The 19,943-nt window shown below is 28.6% G+C and overlaps 7 protein-coding genes across 11 annotated transcripts; 2 read left to right on the forward strand and 5 right to left on the reverse strand.

Moving 5' to 3' along the window:
- Positions 1 to 263: 263 nt before the first annotated feature.
- LOC109601091 (insulin-like growth factor 2 mRNA-binding protein 3-A) lies at positions 264 to 584 on the reverse strand. Its single transcript, XM_020017312.2, has one exon. The coding sequence runs from the start codon at positions 582 to 584 to the stop codon at positions 264 to 266; it is 321 nt and encodes a 106-aa protein (XP_019872871.2).
- Positions 585 to 985: 401 nt separating this feature from the next.
- On the reverse strand, positions 986 to 1,584 carry LOC109601117 (insulin-like growth factor 2 mRNA-binding protein 3-A). The gene has a single exon (XM_020017334.2). It carries the CDS (start codon positions 1,361 to 1,363, stop codon positions 1,046 to 1,048), a length of 318 nt encoding a protein of 105 aa, XP_019872893.1. The 5' UTR covers positions 1,364 to 1,584; the 3' UTR covers positions 986 to 1,045.
- Positions 1,585 to 2,142: 558 nt separating this feature from the next.
- LOC109601112 (uncharacterized) lies at positions 2,143 to 2,712 on the forward strand. The gene is made up of 3 exons (XM_020017332.2): positions 2,143 to 2,226; positions 2,291 to 2,327; positions 2,385 to 2,712. The coding sequence occupies exons 1-3, from the start codon at positions 2,190 to 2,192 to the stop codon at positions 2,641 to 2,643; spliced, it is 333 nt and encodes a 110-aa protein (XP_019872891.1). The 5' UTR covers positions 2,143 to 2,189; the 3' UTR covers positions 2,644 to 2,712.
- A 1,348-nt stretch (positions 2,713 to 4,060) lies between these two features.
- LOC126264882 (uncharacterized) lies at positions 4,061 to 4,572 on the reverse strand. The gene is made up of 3 exons (XM_049964545.1): positions 4,536 to 4,572; positions 4,435 to 4,471; positions 4,061 to 4,377 (listed from the first exon to the last, which is right to left on the reverse strand). Exons 1-3 carry the CDS (start codon positions 4,570 to 4,572, stop codon positions 4,119 to 4,121), a joined length of 333 nt encoding a protein of 110 aa, XP_049820502.1. The 3' UTR covers positions 4,061 to 4,118.
- A 287-nt stretch (positions 4,573 to 4,859) lies between these two features.
- Positions 4,860 to 12,767, forward strand: LOC109601110 (uncharacterized). Of its 4 annotated transcripts, none has more exons than XM_049964541.1 (3): positions 4,860 to 5,096; positions 5,167 to 5,203; positions 5,265 to 5,584. In XM_049964541.1, exons 1-3 carry the CDS (start codon positions 5,060 to 5,062, stop codon positions 5,521 to 5,523), a joined length of 333 nt encoding a protein of 110 aa, XP_049820498.1. In that variant the 5' UTR covers positions 4,860 to 5,059; the 3' UTR covers positions 5,524 to 5,584. The 4 variants fall into 4 exon arrangements, with proteins under 4 accessions (XP_049820498.1, XP_049820499.1, XP_049820500.1 ...); XM_049964542.1 differs by lacking the exons at positions 5,167 to 5,203; positions 5,265 to 5,584 and adding exons at positions 12,351 to 12,387; positions 12,449 to 12,767 and having other exon boundaries at positions 5,045 to 5,096; XM_049964543.1 differs by lacking the exons at positions 4,860 to 5,096; positions 5,167 to 5,203; positions 5,265 to 5,584 and adding exons at positions 6,652 to 6,703; positions 12,351 to 12,387; positions 12,449 to 12,767.
- LOC126264881 (uncharacterized) lies at positions 8,526 to 9,086 on the reverse strand. The gene is made up of 3 exons (XM_049964540.1): positions 9,013 to 9,086; positions 8,906 to 8,942; positions 8,526 to 8,844 (listed from the first exon to the last, which is right to left on the reverse strand). The coding sequence occupies exons 1-3, from the start codon at positions 9,047 to 9,049 to the stop codon at positions 8,586 to 8,588; spliced, it is 333 nt and encodes a 110-aa protein (XP_049820497.1). The 5' UTR covers positions 9,050 to 9,086; the 3' UTR covers positions 8,526 to 8,585.
- On the reverse strand, positions 10,349 to 10,889 carry LOC109601111 (uncharacterized). 2 transcript variants are annotated; one of them, XR_007547480.1, is made up of 3 exons: positions 10,846 to 10,889; positions 10,738 to 10,775; positions 10,349 to 10,676 (listed from the first exon to the last, which is right to left on the reverse strand). XR_007547480.1 is itself a non-coding variant. In XM_020017331.2 (2 exons), the coding sequence occupies exons 1-2, from the start codon at positions 10,779 to 10,781 to the stop codon at positions 10,418 to 10,420; spliced, it is 303 nt and encodes a 100-aa protein (XP_019872890.1). In that variant the 5' UTR covers positions 10,782 to 10,841; the 3' UTR covers positions 10,349 to 10,417. The 2 variants fall into 2 exon arrangements, 1 of the variants encoding a protein (XP_019872890.1); XM_020017331.2 differs by lacking the exon at positions 10,846 to 10,889 and having other exon boundaries at positions 10,738 to 10,841.
- Positions 12,768 to 19,943: the final 7,176 nt, after the last annotated feature.

Genomic DNA, 19,943 nt, shown 5'->3' on the forward strand with positions numbered 1-19,943 from the left:
TTTACATTATATTTATTACTTTATGATATTAATTGATTTATTTGCTATAAACAATTACGAATTCTAGTATCAAAAAGTATACACGTAATCTTTGTCTAAAGTTCAGGAATAGTATTTTCCTAATAAATATACCACTTATAAAGTTGACAAAAGTGTCAATTTTAAGCCTTTTATCAAGATTAACAATAATAACAGTCTACAGTTTTATTACATTTTTTATTTTAGTTATTAGAATACAATAACTACATAATTTCAACTACATTCTATCGCTCTCGTCCCTTCCAGCCACGATAGTTAGTGCTCCTGGGTAACTTGTAGCAATTTTTACTTGACGCCACGGAAGGCTCCACCATCAAAACCGACCCATTAAACTTGTATCCGTTGAGCACGTCGATCGCCTTGTCGGCCGCAGATTGATCTGGGCAGTTCACGAACGCGTATCCGCCTTCGTTGACCACGATGTTGGTGCAGGACAAGTTCTGAGTCATAAACAGCTTCTTGATCTGCGTCTTATTGGCGTTGGCCGGTAGGTTTCCTATGTACAACTTGTTCATCGATATCGGAGCTGATTGAGAAGAGTTCATTTATGTCGTCAGGGAACAGTACTGATGATGTCAAATTTGCTATGACAACAAGATTTTTTTTACTAAACAACAAAGTTGCTTGATTTTTTTATTGGAATATGTAAATAGAGGGCCTGTAGTCTACTTGAGACATGTATTTCAGTCACTAGATGGCTTACAAGTATTAATTGTGAGCCTTCATCATTCATTCATTTGATAAAACCTCTGAGGTGAAAAGATTGAAACAAATTATACTTATATTACTTGTTTTTTTATTAGAACATGTAAATAGAGGGCCTGTAGTTTATTTGAGACATGTATTTCAGTCACAACAAGCTTCACAAGTGTTACTTGTGAGTTCATCAAGTTCATTTGATAATAATTTGATAATTTCTGAGGTGGGAAGATTGAAACAAGTTACATTACTATTACATGTTTTATTAGTTATTAAGTTACATTAGTTTGTTTCTCATTTATCATAATTATCGTTCTTGTTCCTTCCACGGGCGATAGCTGAGACTCGTGGGTACTCTAAAACCGTTCTGGCTTGTCCCCATGGAAGGTTCCACCATCAAAATGGACCCGTTCATGTTGTATCCGTTGAGCATGTCGATAGCTTTGTCGGCAGCAGACTGATTGGGGCAATCAACGAAGGCGTATCCTCCACGTTTCACCACGATTTTCGTGCAGGACAAATTCTGCTTGTTGAACAACTTCTTGATCTGCGCTTTGCTGGCGTTCATCGGCAGGTTTCCGATGTACAATTTGTTCATTGATATCGGTGCTTGCGGCACGTTCATTTTTCTTTAAACAATGGAAATGACAGGAACAGTTTGGTTTATGTCAAAGTTGTGGTGACAACCAGTTTATGTCATCTAGGTACTGTCAGGGTTGTCCAAGGTTCATTATTAATCGTTAATTAACAAGCGATAGATCTTCATCCTGTTATTCTTTTTTAAATGACTTCTTCTGACAATTAAACCTTATTTTTTATTCAAATTTTCAATTCAATTCAAACGTATATTAATTACTGAGTCAACATGTTTTTTTGAGTAAAAAACTACATGATGATTAGATAGTGCTTTTATATTTTTCCTTTTCGATATCTATAGTAACTTTTTAATTATACTATACTGCTATTAACAAAAATATTTAAATATTAAATAAAAACGAAAAAATAAATTCATAAGCAATAATGTGAAACTCTGGAGGAGTATGATTGTGAGGAAGAGATTGAGTGTATTTGTTCTGGCCACAAATAAATAAAAGTCCTGGTCAACAAGTGGCACTTGGAATCTTACTTTGAAGTAAAATATTTTTAACATTTTTTACTATTTACTTTTTAAAACGTGAAAACTCTTGGAAGGTTCTTCAGCTCCTGAGTGTGTTTGGTATAAGAATACTTCTTATTACATTTTGATTTTTAATTACTGAGGGTTAAGAATAATTGATCAGAATAGTTGAATAATTGATAATTTTTCCTTGAGAAGTAGTTTTGATATATCTAAAATAATTACCTGTTAATAAATAAAGGATAAACACATCATTAAAATTTTAATTTAAGATTATCATAATTAACTTTCAAATAAAAGGGAGACGTTTCAAATTTTCTTCATTACAGTTAAAATGTTTGTCAAACCTTTCATTCTTTTAGCGTTGGTTGGTAAGTTTTATCATTTTTATTCAGCAATACTATACTGAAATGTTGTATTTATAATTTAATGCAGGCCACTGCTTGTGCTACAGCTGGGGCACTGAAGGCAAGTATGTATTTTCATTACCCTCATTTTTATTATTATTGTTACATTCATATTTTTTTAGTAAATTCAACAACATGTGTGAGAAAGTCCAGAAAGCCTTTATGACCAATAAACTTTCCTACACCCAAATTGAAAGCCAGCTGGACACATGTTTGGCAGCACATATCGGTAAAACCGGTGCAAAAAGTTATGTGATGAAGTACTTGACAACAAACTCTAACACCAATGAAGCCTATAAGAATACGTATGGGAGTGAAAATACCATAAAAGTCGACAGCTTCCATAACTTCGTTTATTGCATGGAAGGATTGATTAGATGATTCAGAAATAATGCTTATTGCCAACAGAATGTGATTCATAGGTTGGTTAAATAAAGTTTTCTGCAAATATATTCGCATTTTATTTGTTTTAATAACTATAATTTCGCTGATAATCAATATTAAAAGTGTTGTAGCCTTCCTAGTAGCTGAATTTATATTCCTCTACAAATCTATATAGGTAGAAAGAGGCTGGTTTGTTTAACCAACAGTGAAAATCCCAATTTTAAATAAATGATTTTGCTTTTGCTGTTTGTTTGTAATTGATTCATAAACTCATTCATTCATAAACTAGTCTACCAATTATTAGTTTCATTTTTCTTTAAATCAAAGGTAAAACCAGAAGGTCGGAATGATCATTGTCGGCTTGACTAGAAGTTACCATAAGTCAAGTGGACAGCTCAATTCATTATTGAATGAAATGTCCATTTTTTCAATACCCCAAAATAAAATTTGTTGAGAACTCCTCGAGCTGTTCAGCTGTGACCCGTCTAGATCCTGGAACTTTCAATAGTGAAGATGCCCATGAAGTGGGCATGTTACCACCTGATGATAGAGGATCTTCGCCATTTGAGGGACTCATTTGTATCTTTCCTTGTTCTTTACAGATGTCCAGACAATTTCACTTTCCCAATAATTAACTAGTACTGGATTTTATCTGTTAAGGGACAAAAAAAACAAAATGCTCTTAATTAATTAAACTTTTGATTATCCAGGCGTAAGTTTTGTAATATTTCTTCCACAATACAAAACTAATATGTTATCTTATGTAGCCCAGTGCTTCTCTTAAGATTGGGATGAGGGCAGGTATATATTTCCATTTTCATACCAATATTTTCATTAACAACCTACAGAAACACTGAACGATGCCTTTCACAGAACAAAACTTAATTTCAATGATGAAGTACTTGATAGACAATTACAACACCCATGATGCAGATAAGGAGTCACTCTATCACTCATATGATCTTGAGGCTTTTCACAAATTCAATTATTGTTTGGAGGATTTGTTTAGATGATTCAAGATAAAATTCTTATCGTTTATCTGTTGTTTAAATATATTGTTTTACAACTGTATGTGCATTTTATTATTTTAAATGTATCCAATTCTTTCTTTTGGAATCAAGGGGAAAATTGTAACAGTATCCCCCAAAATTAAATATTATTCAATATTATTCGTAACAAATATATATACTCTATTTATATAGAGTTGGCTGTGCCACCTATTACTAAGTTGTCCATCAAGGATAGAGGAACTGTGAGAGGTGAAGAACTTTGGAGGCGTCGATTTATTATAATTTACATATGGGTGAACTATGAGAGTGTTCATTCACACTTCCACGGTACCATCTTGTCTTAATAACAGTTTTAATATTAATAAATATGGGTATTGTGGCCTACATCAAATAAAACAATGGTCCTCATATATGTAAAAACAATTTATTTAACCCATTCCATGGTCAATAAAATTGAATATATCATTTTAACAGTCTTTCCATACAATAAATGAAATTGTGGAAGTTGTCCACAGTACAACTTACTTGTTGGAAAGTGTTTTTATATGCATTATTGATGTTATAGGATTTTTCTGTCAAAGGTTTTAGGACATATGACTTTAGGCCAGACTCGTTGATGTGTGCATTAAGACAGGTGTCCAACCTGTCATTAATCTCGGAGAAATCAAGCTTATTTACTTGATAGGCACGGTTTACTTTTCTACAAAGATTATTAAAATTCCTAAAAAATATTTAAAAATATTATTGGCGAGCAAATAAGGGAAGTGACTATAAATACTTGGCCTCTTCGCTCCAGCTGTAACACAAGGATTGACCTACATAAAATTATAAATGCAACTTATAAGTACTGAGTTGTGGAAGAAGTAAAATAGAACTTACCAACTAACACCAAGATAATCAACGGTTTTACAAACATTTTGACTGTTATGAAGAATAATTCTGACCACTAGCTTTTATATAATATATAATGATGATAACATTAAATTAAAATTTTAATGATGTTTTAGTAAGTATTTTTGTATCCAATTAAAAGTAACTACTTGATAGTAAACATATTAAAAGTTTAAAACGAAGAACGAAAATAATAAGTAACAAATTTTTCAGGAATGGGGGGAAAACGTTGTAAATATTTTTATCCAGACTAACACAAAAAATAAAACTGTCTAATAATTTGTTTTTAGAACGTGATACCTTAAAATTTAATAGAGTAGTTTGTGGTGGGTGGTCACACTTCCACTGTACCAAACCAGTTGATCATTAAGATCTAGTATAAGGTAAAAACTAAATAATTGGACATGAAAATGCAGTTTGAAAACATCATTAAAATTTTAATTAAAGTTTATCATCAATAGACATCAGTATATAAACGTTAAACGTTAAAATTCTGCTTCATAACTGTCAAAATGTTTGTAAAACCTTCAATAATCTTGGTGCTGGTTGGTAAGTTTTATAATAAATCATATTAATTCTTTCACAAAACATTACTGACATGTTGTTTCATTAAATGTAGCCCAATGCTTATGTTACAACCGGACTGATGAAGCTCAGTAAGTATTACAATTTCCATTATTCGCATTTTTACTATTACTGCTTTGATGTATGTTTTAGATATTTCAATAAAATGTGCCAGAAAGTTAACAAGGCCTATCAGGACAACAAATTAAGTTACTCTCAACTTAATAGTCAAACGGACACATGTTTGTCTGCTCACATCGGTGAATACGGGCTGAAATATTTTGTTATGGAAGCCCTGACGAAAAAAGGCTACAACACCAATGATGCATATAAAAACACATTCAGATCATCATCATGCAGCGTTGACAGCTTCCACAACTTCATCTACTGTATGGAAGGATTGGTCAGATAATGATTTTAGAAACCATTGTTGTTGTTGTATGTGATTGATTAATAAACTCCTACAACTGTGTCTTGTAATCTTTGATTGTAACTGTTTCCTCTTCATAGTCTAGATATATATATTTTTAAAATTTAATGGCAGAACGATTGTCCTAATCTTAAGTATTTATCATAAGTCAAGTACGTAGGCCAGTTCATAGAGTTATTAATTGAAGCATTCGTGCCATTCTTGTGTCGATTTTTACAATAACAATTATAAAAATTGGTAAATACCAACATATGTTGGTTGCTGCTCGAGCTGTTCATCTGTCTCTGGTCTAGATTCAGCTAGAGTCAATTGGGAAGGACTATGGAATGTGAGGAACTCTGGAGGAGGTCAATTTGTTACAGATGCCTAGAAAGGGAGAGTGTTCACACTTACACAGTACCAAACTGTCTTAAGAACAGTTTTATGATCAATAAATATGAATATTGTGATCTGGACTTAAGCTAGCCCTTGTTTCTACATTTTGATTGTAATAGGGTGAAGTTAAACGTTCAGCATCTTCATTAATTGTTGGTGGTTAGTTTGATTTAAAATTCTTTTAACTTTCTTGATGGTAATGATAGACATTTCAAATAAAGTAGAAGCTCACCTACATGTTAAACAATTTATTTAACCAATAGAGATACCTTCCTCTAAGGCCAATAAAAGTTCCTAAAATCATTTATTCAGTTGTTTCAGGCAATACACGAAATTGTGGGAGTTCTCCAGAGGAACGATAAATGATTTGACACATGCTTACATCATGGACAATAAGAGTTGTTTATAAATTCATCTAAACAATCCTTCCATTCAAGAAATCAAAGTTTAACATGTGGTTTAAAGTACACAGATGAAAGAGTTTAGTAATCAATCATAAGCAACAAGAAGAGTGGTTTCTAGAACCATTAACTGAACAATCTTCTCCTACAATATATGTAGTGATCCGATCATGATAAGTTCTATAATAATTTCCAGTTAGTCACTAAGAAGTAGTATTAGATAAAAACTAATTAATTGGACATGAAAATGCAGTTTGAAAACATCATTAAAATTTTAATTAAAGTTTATCATCAATAGACATCAGTATATAAACGTTAAACGTTAAAATTCTGCTTCATAACTGTTAAAATGTTTGTAAACCCTTTAATAATCTTGGTGCTGGTTGGTAAGTTTTATAATATTTCACATTAATTCTTTCACAAAACTTACTGACATGTTGTTTCATTAAATGTAGCCCAATGCTTATGTTACAACTGGACTGATGAAGCCCAGTAAGTATTACAATTTCCATTAATCGCATTTTTACTATCACTGAATTGATGAATGTTTTAGAAACTTCAATAAAATGTGCCAGAAAGTTAACAAGGCCTATCAGGACAACAAATTAAGTTACTCTCAACTTAATAGTCAAACGGACACATGTTTGTCTGTCAGTGCAAAAAGTTATGTGATGAAGTACCTCACACAAAAACTATAATACCAATGAAGCCTACAAGCATACATATGCAAATGAAGTTACCATAAAAGTCAACAACTTCCATAACTTTGTTTATTGCATGGAAGGATTGGTCAGATGATTCAGAAACTATGCTTATAGCCAACAGAATGTTGCTTAAATAAATTTTTCCGCAAATATATTCCTATTTTATTTGTTTTAATAACTATAATTTCGCTGATAATCAATATTAAAAGCCTTGTAGCCTTCAGAAGATTTACTGGAAGCTAAATTAATATTCCTCTACAAATCTAGATAGATACAAAGAATAATTGATATTTTATTCATCAGCAAATATGTCTAGTTCTTTGAAATGAAGATGAATATTTTAATTGGAAGAACAACAAAATGGCTTGTTGTATTTCTAAAAAATTAAACAATATATACCCAAAATTTGATGTGAAAAGAAAGTTTATTATCATGAATTGTGGAACTCCTTGAGCTGACTCTGGAACTGTCAATAGGGAAGTTGCCCACCACTTTATGATAGAAGATCTCCTCCATTTGAGGGACTCTGATTTGTATCTTTCCTTACACGTGTCCAGACTGGGACCCATTCTTCTGTCGATTCCTACAATAGCAACTAAATATTGGGTTCTCCTTGAGTCTGGTCCAGGAATGGGGAGAACAACAATTTAAATATTTTTATCCAGACTGGCACAAGAAATAAAAATGTCTAATAACTTATGTTTTTAAAATTAATTTAATAGAGTATTTTATTAAAAAATATTGTGGCCTGGAATTAAATTAGTACTTATTTCTACATTTTGATTGTAATAGGGTGAGTTAAACGTTCAGCTTCTTCATTCATTGTTAGTGGTCAGTTTGATTTAAAGTTCTTTTATTCTTCTTGATGGTAATGATAGACAATAAGTTACAAACTTGTGTTATTGAAGCAACCTTTTTAATAATGATTGAGCTGAATTGTTAATTGGGATCATTTCAAATAAAATAGAGTTCCAAACACATGTTAAACAATCTATTTAATCAACAAAGATATACCTTCCTCTTTGGCAAATAAAAGTTCCTATAATCATTTACTCAGACAATTACAATTATAAAAATTGGTTAGTACCCAGTCAGTAACAGACTATGGGGGTTCCAATACCAGTTATTATTATCATCATCACTCAATATATATATATATATATATATATGTATATATATATATATATATATATATATATATATATATAATCTAAGATAAACGTCCTCTCTTTTTAACTCTTCGTTTTTAAAGGCCAATTTTGGGAAATGTTTAGGAAGTAAGTCAAATGACTAAGTATTCTTAAAAGAGTTGAAAAACAGACAATGATGAAACAATTTACTTAATTATCATTAGAGGTCCCTATCTTACTCCATGAGCAATAAGGGTTGTTTATAAATTAATCTGAAATTTCTTCTATCATATAACATAGAATAGAAGTCATTGTAGAAGTTGATCATACTGAACGTTTGAGCATGTACAAAATCTTAAAATAATTGCACAGTATACAGTTGCAGGAGTTTATTAATCAATCACATACAACAACAACAATGGTTTCTAAAATCATTATCTGAACAATCCTTCCATACAGTAGATGTAGTTGTGGAAGCTGTCGACGTTGCATGACGCTTGTCTGAATGTGTTATTATATGCATTATTGGTGTTGTAGTTTTTATCCGTCATGGCCCTCATAACATAAGATTTCATTGATCCTTCATTGACGTGAGCATTCAAACATATGTCCATTCGACTATCAATTTGAGTGTAACTCAGTTTGCTTTGCTGATAGGCCGCGTTAATTTTCTGGCACACTCTATTAAAATATCTAAAACACACATCGATGCAGGAATGGTAAAAATGCGGATAGTGGAAATGATAATACTTACTGGCCTTCCTCATTCCATTTGTAACATAAGCATTGGGCTGCATTTAATGAAACAACATGTCAGTAATGATTTGTGAAAGAATTAATATGGAATATTATAAAACTTACCAACCAGCACCAAGATTAACAAAGGTTTTACAAACATTTTGACAGTTATGAAGCAGAATTTCAACGTTTTACCTTTATATAGCGATATCCATTGATGATAAAATTTAATTAAAATTTTAATGATGTTTCTTTTGTCCAATTAATAAGTTTTTACTGTATACTAATTCTTAATGATAAACTGGAAATTGTTATTATCTTCCACCATTAAATATGTTGTATGATAAGGTTGTTCACATAATGATTATACAAACCACTCTTGTTGCTTATGATTGATTAATAAACTCTTGCAAATGTGTGCCTTTAAATTATTTTAAGAATTCTTACCAAGTAGTCAAATGACAAATATTTTAAACAATTTGATTTATTGAATTTATTGAACCACAATTGTATTGTCTGAGTAAATGATTATAGGAACTTTTATTTGTCAAAGAGGAAGGTCTGTTGATTAAATAGATTGTTTAACATGTGTATGGGCCTTTATTTTATTTGAAATGATCCCAATTAACAATTCAGCTCAATTATTATTAAAAAGGTTGCTTCAAAAACACAAGTTTGTAACTTATTGTCTACCATTACCATCAATAAGAATAAAAGAATTTTAAATAAATCTGACCATTAACAATTAAAAAAGAAGCTGCTATTACAATCAAAGTGTAGAAACAAGTACTGGTTTAATTCCAGGCCACAATATTCATGTTTATTGATTATAAAACGTTCTTAAGACAGTGGAAGTGTGAACACTCTCCCTTTTCAGGCATCTGTAATAAGTAACAAATCGACCTCCTGAAGAGTCCTTCATATCCCATAGTTCTCCCCCATTGACAGTTACTGACTGGGTACTAACCAATTTTTATAATTGTAATTGTCTGAGTAAATGATTATAGGAACTTTTATTTGCCAAAGAGGAAGGTATATCTCTGTTGATTAAATAGATTGTTTAACATGTGTTTGGAACTCTATTTTATTTGAAGTGATCCCAATTAACAAACAAACTTTAAATCAAACTGACCACTAACAATTAAAGAAGAAGCTGAACATTTAACTTCACCCTAATACAATGAAAATGTAGAAACAAGTACACACTTTCCCTTTTTAAGCATTTGTAACAAATCGATCGTGTCCAGAGTTCTTCACATTCCACAGTTCTCCCCCGTTGGCTGTTGCTGAATCTAGACCAGCCTAACCAATTTGTATAATTGTAAAAATCGACAGAAGAGTGTGACGAATGTTCCATTTAATAACACTATGAATTGGGCTACGTACTTGACTTAAGATAATGACTACTTAAGATGAGGACAATCATTTTGCCATTTAATTTTAAATAATATATATCTAGTTTATGAAGAGGAAACAGTTGCAAGAGTTTATTAACAATCAGATACAACAACAATGGTTTCTAAAATCATTATCTGAACAACCCTTCCATACAGTAGATGTAGTTGTGTAAGTTGTCGACGCTGCATGATACTGCTTTGAATGTGTTATTATAAGCTTCATTGGTGTTATACTTTTTATCCGTCAGGGCTTTCATAGTATAAGATTTCACCGACCATTCACCGATGTGAGCCCGTATACATGTGTCCATTCGACTATCAATTTGAGAGTAACTCAATTTGCTTTGCTGATAGGCCTTGTTAACTTTCTCGGCCATTTTATTGAAACATCTAAAACATACATCAATGCATTAATAGCAAAAATGCGAATAATGGAAATTGTAATACTTACTTGGCTTCATCAGTCCAGTTGTTAACATAAGCATTGGGCTGCATTTAATGAAACAACATGTCAGCAATGTTTTGTGAAAGAATTAATATGGAATATTATAAAACTTACCAACCACCACCAAGATTATTAAAGATTTACAAACATTTTGATAGTTATGAAACAGAATTTGAAAGTTTTACGTTTATATAGCGATATCCATTGATGATAAACTTTAATTAAAATTTTAATGATGTTTTCAAATTATATTTTCATGTCCAATTAATTTCTTTATAACTTATACTACTTTTTAATGATAAAGTGGAAATTATAATCAAAGATATAGTTCCTGTGTGTATTGACATTCTAAAAACCACTCTTGTTGCTTATGATTGATTAATAAACTGTGTACCTTTATATTATTTTAAGAATTCCTACCAAGTAGTCAAATGTCAAATATATTAAACAATTTGATTTATTGAATTTATTGAACCACAATTGTATTGTCTGAGAAGATGATAAAAGGCACTTTTATTTGCCAAAGAGGAAGGTATATCCCTGTTAATTGGGATCATTTCAAATAAAATAGAGGTCTATATACATGTTAAACAATCTATTTAATCAACAGAGATATACCTTCCTCTTTGGCAAATAAAAGTTCCTATAATCATTTACTCAGACAATTACAATTATAAAAATTGGTTAGTACCCAGTCAGTAACAGACTATGGGGGAAAACTATGGGATGTGAAGGACTCTTCAGGAGGTCAATTTGTTACTTATTACAGATGCCTGAAAAGGGAGAGTGTTCACACTTTCACTGTCTTAAGAACGTTTTATAATCAATAAACATGAATATTGTGGCCTGGAATTAAACCAGTACTTGTTTCTACACTTTGATTGTAATAGGGTGAAGTTAAACGTTCAGCTTCTTTTTTAATTGTTAATGGTCAGTTTTATTTAAAATTCTTTTATTCTTATTGATGGTAATGGTAGACAATAAGTTACAAACTTGTGTTTTTGAAGCAACCTTTTTAATAATAATTGAGCTGAATTGTTAATTGGGATCATTTCAAATAAAATAAAGGCCCATACACATGTTAAACAATCTATTTAATCAACAGAGATATACCTTCCTCTTTGACAAATAAAAGTTCCTATAATCATTTACTCAGACAATACAATTATGGTTTAATAAATTCAATAAATCAAATTGCTTAACATATTTGACATTTGACTACTTGGTAAGAATTCTTAAAATAATTTAAAGGCACACATTTGCAAGAGTTTATTAATCAATCATAAGCAACAAGAGTGGTTTGTATAATTATTATGAGAACAACCTTATCATACAACATATTTAATGGTGGAAGATAATAACAATTTCCAGTTTATCATTAAGAATTAGTATACAGTAAAAACTTATTAATTGGACAAACGAAACATCATTAAAATTTTAATTAAATTTTATCATCAATGGATATCGCTATATAAAGGTAAAACGCTGAAATTCTGCTTCATAACTGTCAAAATGTTTGTAAAACCTTTGTTAATCTTGGTGTTGGTTGGTAAGTTTTATAATATTCCATATTAATTCTTTCACAAAACATTACTGACATGTTGTTTCATTAAATGCAGCCCAATGCTTATGTTACAAGTGGAATGAGGAAGGCCAGTAAGTATTATCATTTCCACTATCCGCATTTTTACTATTCCTGCATCGATGTGTGTTTTAGATATTTTAATAGAGTGTGCCAGAAAATTAACACGGCCTATCAGCAAAGCAAACTGAGTTACACTCAAATTGATAGTCGAATGGACATATGTTTGAATGCTCACGTCAATGAAGGATCAATGAAATCTTATGTTATGAGGGCCATGACGGATAAAAACTACAACACCAATAGTGCATATAATAACACATTCAGACAAGCGTCATGCAACGTCGACAGCTTCCACAACTACATCTACTGTATGGAAGGATTGTTCAGATAATGATTTTAGAAACCATTGTTGTTGTTGTATGTGATTGATTAATAAACTCCTGCAACTGTATACTGTCCAATTATTTTAAGATTTTGTACATGCTCAAACGTTCAGTATGGTCAACTTCTACAATGACTTCTATTCTATGTTATATGATAGAAGAAACTTCAGATAAATTTATAAACAACCCTTATTGCTCATGGAGTAAGATGGGGACCTCTAATGATAATTAAGTAAATTGTTTCATCATTGTCTGTTTTTCAACTATTTTAAGAATACTTAGTCATTTGACTTACTTCCTAAACATTTCCCAAAATTGGCCTTTAAAAACGAAGAGTTAAAAAGAGAGGACGTTTATCTTAGATTTCTATATTTTGAGTGATGATGATAATAATAACTGGTATTGGAACTAGGTACGCCAATAAAATATATTTTAGTAATGATATTTTCAGTTGTTTAGTTAATTAAACATGTTTTACTGTAATTTTACTTATTAAGTTTCAATAAAGAAGTAGTATTGAGAAATATCATGAAACACCTCCTAAAATATCATTTCCTTAAAAAACAAACACAAAGAAATAATAAAGAAGTGATATTTGGTAACGAAAATTGATGATTTCAGTCATTTTCAGCCATTAAACTATGAATTAAGTGAGTGTTTTCTGTTACAAAGTATGAATGTTTATGTAAACTTCCACAATTACAATTATTGTTTGGAAGGACTGTTTAGATGAATTTATAAACGACTCTAATTGTTCAAGGAGTAAGATAGAGGCCTCTAAATTGTTTTACCATTCACTGTTTTTAAGTATCTATTCACTTGACTTATTCCTCTACCTAAAAAAGTCTTAATAACACTCATCCAATCTTTGTAGAAAGAGTCACTATCAAAGATTTATTTCATGTGTCTATTGATCTCTCTACATATTACTAATATAAGCTTTTATATTTTATTTAAATACTTTAATTTGAAAATTTTCCTTAACTACACATCTTCCTGAATTGTTTCAGCTTTTCCTTCTTCAAACACTTTTGTTGATTCTTCATAAATAATACATATTGGACAGCTTCAACCAACTTCTGATTAATTTTTGTTCCTCTTGATAAATTTTTAATATTCTTGTCTGAATTCTTCTTTAATATTTTAAGTATTATATAAAATAAGATATTTCTGTATTAGATCTTTTTTGAAAATTAAATAATAATAAATATAGTTTAGTTTTATATTGGTTGAAAATTATTTTAACACCCCTGAATTCATTTATTTTATGGTAAATAAAGATGGTTAGAGAAACATCATTATAATTTTAATAAAGGTTTAATCATAATTAATTACGATTAGGGTACAGCTTTTATTATTTAGGTTTAGGAAAAGTTACAGAATCCTAAATTAAAAGTAAAATGGCGACGTGTTTGGCAGCTCATATAGGTAGCTAAGTTTAGGAAGAATTGTTACTGCTTTATATGATGAAAGCTCCCATCAGAATCAAGCATGTTCCAAGAAAATGTCACTATTAAACTTCCACAATTTTGTTTACTGTTTGGAAGGATTGTTAAGAATATTTTTAAAAAGGAAGTTTGTTACCCACGTCAATTAATCAATTAATCATGAATTAATCACCAAATTCATTTTACAGAGATGGTAGTTCCAAAATATAGATTAATATTAATAGAGCTATTTATAAGTTTATCGATGTGGATCGACAAAATGTGGATTAAACTGTAATATAAAAAAATTGGGTCAGGGTTTTATTATCAGATGTCAAATAATCTTCTGTTGAAAGTTGATTGAAATCAATTGAAGGTAGAAATTATTAATAAGTTGTCCATTTTCTTATTATATTTTATCATTATTTCCATTAACACACATCTGCCTCCAGTGAGACCTAAAAAATTATAAAGTTATTGAAAGAAGAGCACATAAGTATTAAATTAATTAGATACAATCACAACTTCAAAAACTGTTGAAAATCAAATTTTACTACTCACCACATTATACCCTTATGGAATTTCTTGAATTCCTTCCATCTATTATGAACTATTACGTGAGGTTAATTCAAAAAATTAACTGAACTACTGTCCCAATAAGTTTTCCATTCAGTTACAATTTCTGGATGGATAAATAAAAACTTTTTAGACATCTTGATGTGTAGGAAACCACATTTTCACTTCTTTTTATAAGTACCCAGTCAACAGATCAAGTCAGATATTCATTTAACAATGAACGACAACTTTAAACTATAATTAATTAATATATAATGCCTCATATCATCTTTGGTCCGAATTAAGTTTTTAATTATAGTTTAACATATACTATTTTAACATTAAAACATTAAAATATTTTTAAGTCTGACAACCGAGTTCAGTGAGTCTGAGAAATATTAGTGTAATATTAATAATAATTATAATAAATTTTTGTGAGTCACTTGTATTTATTTTATGTATTTATTCAGCAGGATAACAAGGATTTTTCCTTGGGAAGAAGTATAGGTAGACACAAATTAATTGTACATGGAAAAATTAAAAAGGACATCATTAATATTTTATGTTTTACATTATTAAATATTATATCGTAACAAATATGTATATTTTAGGTATAATTACAATTATTTTATAATTATTTACAGTTTTAATTGTAAGGGTAAGTAAATACAGACTTTTACATTTTATAACAGCAAACACTGATAAATAATTCATAGTTTAATGGTTGAAAATGGGTGAAATCGATTTTTTCTTATTAAATATCACATCCTTATTATTTCTTTGTGTTTGTTTTTTAAGGAAATAATATTTTAGGAGGTATTTCATGAAATAAAAGATATTTCTCAATACCAGCTCTTTATATTAAAAGTAACTTATTTTATCCTCTGTTAGATCCATTTTTAACAGATATTATTTAATTTTTTTAAATTAATCAGTAAAGTAACCTTTAAAACACTATAAAAAATATGATTTTGATGGATAATAAATGTTTAACATCGTCAACGCGTAAACAAATTATATAATTACAACTACATCCAAAAGGTAATTAATTTTATGTTTTCAAATATCTTATCCTAATTTATTTGAATATTTTAATTAAGTTTTTTGTTTCGCATCCACCATTTTTACAACTGTTGTTAAAAATGGTGAATGCGCCACTAATCCAATAATTAATTACTATTAAACAAATTCTAAGAATAAGTTGATTATATTAAAAGTAATTTATTTTATACACTGTTAGATTCATTTTTAACAAATACTATTTAATTTTTTTAATTTATTCAGTAAAGTAACCTTTAAAATACTATAAAAAATATGATTTTGATGGATAATAAATGTTTAAACATCGTCAATGCGTAAACAAATTATATAATTACAACTACATCCAAAAGGTAATTAATTTTATGTTTTCAAATATCTTATGCTAATTCATTTGAATATTTTAATTAAGTTTTTTGTTTCGCATCCACCATTTTTACAACTGTTGTTAAAAATGGTGAATGCGCCACTAATCCAATAATTAATTACTATTAAACAAATTCTAAGAATAAGTTGATTATATTAAAAGTAATTTATTTTATACACTGTTAGATCCATTTTTAACAGATACTATTTAATTTTTTTAATTTATTCAGTAAAGTAACCTTTAAAATACTATAAAAAATATGATTTTGATGGATAATAAATGTTTAAACATCGTCAATGCGTAAACAAATTATATAATTACAACTACATCCAAAAGGTAATTAATTTTATGTTTTCAAATATCTTATCCTAATTTATTTGAATATTTTAATTAAGTTTTTTGTTTCGCATCCACCATTTTTACAACTGTTGTTAAAAATGGTGAATGCGCCACTAATCCAATAATTAATTACTATTAAACAAATTCTAAGAATAAGTTGATTATATTAAAAGTAATTTATTTTATACACTGTTAGATCCATTTTTAACAGATACTATTTAATTTTTTTAATTTATTCAGTAAAGTAACCTTTAAAATACTATAAAAAATATGATTTTGATGGATAATAAATGTTTAAACATCGTCAATGCGTAAACAAATTGTATAATTACAACTACATTCAAAAGGTAATTAATTTTATGTTTTCAAATATCTTATCCTAATTCATTTGAATGTTTTAATTAAGTTTTTTGTTTCGCATCCACCATTTTTACAACTGTTGTTAAAAATGGTGAATGCGCCACTAATCCAATAATTAATTACTATTAAACAAATTCTAAGAATAAGTTGATTATATTAAAAGTAATTTATTTTATACACTGTTAGATCCATTTTTAACAGATACTATTTAATTTTTTTAATTTATTCAGTAAAGTAACCTTTAAAATACTATAAAAAATATGATTTTGATGGATAATAAATGTTTAAACATCGTCAATGCGTAAACAAATTATATAATTACAACTACATCCAAAAGGTAATTAATTTTATGTTTTCAAATATCTTATGCTAATTCATTTGAATATTTTAATTAAGTTTTTTTCGCATCCACCATTTTTACAACTGTTGTTAAAAATGGCGAATGCGCAACCAACCCAATAATTAATTACTATTAAACAAATTCTAAGAATAAGTTGATTATATTAAAAGTAATTTATTTTATTCACTGTTAGATTCATTTTTAACAGATACTATTTAATTTTTTTAATTTATTCAGTAAAGTAACCTTTAAAATACTATAAAAAATATGATTTTGATGGATAATAAATGTTTAAACATCGTCAATGCGTAAACAAATTATATAATTACAACTACATCCAAAAGGTAATTAATTTTATGTTTTCAAATATCTTATCCTAATTTATTTGAATATTTTAATTAAGTTTTTTGTTTCGCATCCACCATTTTTACAACTGTTGTTAAAAATGGTGAATGCGCCACTAATCCAATAATTAATTACTATTAAACAAATTCTAAGAATAAGTTGATTATATTAAAAGTAATTTATTTTATACACTGTTAGATTCATTTTTAACAAATACTATTTAATTTTTTTAATTTATTCAGTAAAGTAACCTTTAAAATACTATAAAAAATATGATTTTGATGGATAATAAATGTTTAACATCGTCAACGCGTAAACAAATTATATAATTACAACTACATCCAAAAGGTAATTAATTTTATGTTTTCAAATATCTTATCCTAATTTATTTGAATATTTTAATTAAGTTTTTTGTTTCGCATCCACCATTTTTACAACTGTTGTTAAAAATGGTGAATGCGCCACTAATCCAATAATTAATTACTATTAAACAAATTCTAAGAATAAGTTGATTATATTAAAAGTAATTTATTTTATCCACTGTTAGATTCATTTTTAACAGATACTATTTAATTTTTTTAATTTAGTCAGTAAAGTAACCTTTAAAATACTATAAAAAATATGATTTTGATGGATAATAAATGTTTAAACATCGTCAATGCGTAAACAAATTATATAATTACAACTACATCCAAAAGGTAATTAATTTTATGTTTTCAAATATCTTATCCTAATTTATTTGAATATTTTAATTAAGTTTTTTGTTTCGCATCCACCATTTTTACAACTGTTGTTAAAAATGGTGAATGCGCCACTAATCCAATAATTAATTACTATTAAACAAATACTAAGAATAAGTTGATTATATTAAAAGTAATTTATTTTATACACTGTTAGATTCATTTTTAACAAATACTATTTAATTTTTTTAATTTATTCAGTAAAGTAACCTTTAAAATACTATAAAAAATATGATTTTGATGGATAATAAATGTTTAAACATCGTCAATGCGTAAACAAATTATATAATTACAACTACATCCAAAAGGTAATTAATTTTATGTTTTCAAATATCTTATGCTAATTCATTTGAATATTTTAATTAAGTTTTTTGTTTCGCATCCACCATTTTTACAACAGTTGTTAAAAATGGCGAATGCGCAACCAACCCAATAATTAATTACTATTAAACAAATTCTAAGAATAAGTTGATTATATTAAAAGTAATTTATTTTATACACTGTTAGATCCATTTTTAACAGATACTATTTAATTTTTTTAAATTAATCAGTAAAGTAACCTTTAAAATACTATTAAAAATATGATTTTGTTGGATAATAAATGTTTAAACATTGTCAATGCGTAAACAAATTGTATAATTACAACTACAATTAAAAGGTAATTAATTTTATGTTTTCAAATATCTTATCCTAATTCATTTGAATGTTTTAATTAAGTTTTTTGTTTCGCATCCACCATTTTTACAACAGTTGTTAAAAATGGTGAATGCGCAACCAATGCAATATGTATATTTTATCTAATATTTTAGTTCCATACTACATTTTTTCATTAAAAACTTTTACATTTTAATTGTTTTATTTGATTATGAATTTTACAAGAGGGCAAAAGGTCAAACTATTATTAACTAATTGACCAAATTCAAGGAAAACTTTTAGTCCAAATATTTCTTCATGTGATTTATTTTTGTCATTGTCTAAGGCAGACACCAATTAAAATCTTTATCCTAAGTTATACCACGTCTTTAATTATCTAATCTTTCACTTTAGGCAGATACTGTTTCCGTAATAAATTTTCTTATATATTATATAATTTAGAAACTGAAAATTGTGTGGGTGTTGTACACCTCTCTTTTACAAATGACTCAGAGAATTGTAAATATTTTTGTCCTGTATATTAACAATGAGATTAATTATATTTTGACAGGTAAACTCTTCAACTATGATAGTATAAATCTTTTTATAACTATTAATTCGTTGTAGGTACTCATGTGTTCTGAATGGCTGCGTTTTTCATAAATATTAATACGTTCATGTTTATTTTGTGTTGATAACCTGCAAATTCTTATGTTAAACCTCTTAAGGATTCGAAGGGGCCTGAATTTGTCATTAGCCCTATTAACAGTTACACCATGTTTGGAGAACTAAACTATTAATTTTTGACAGAGATGATGAGCCCGAACTGCTCAAACTACTTCACACCACCGATCAGAATTTGCCCAATTGGTCACAAGGTGTGTGATGCATGTTCCAAAAAGCTTCGACAAAGTCCAGTGTGCAATATGTCCCAGTCAAAGACCTCATTTTTGAGAAAATGAGTGCCAAGTTGAGACTTCCCCACATGTCCATTATATAGGTTGTGAGTTCTTTACTATTATCTAAGGGACATTGTTCCAAACTGCACTCCAGTGGGTCAATTAAGCGTTTCTGCTACTGAAGCTATGCACACTGAACAA

This window comes from Aethina tumida, chromosome 3, assembly GCF_024364675.1.
Source record: "Aethina tumida isolate Nest 87 chromosome 3, icAetTumi1.1, whole genome shotgun sequence".
NCBI lineage: Eukaryota > Metazoa > Arthropoda > Insecta > Coleoptera > Nitidulidae > Aethina > Aethina tumida.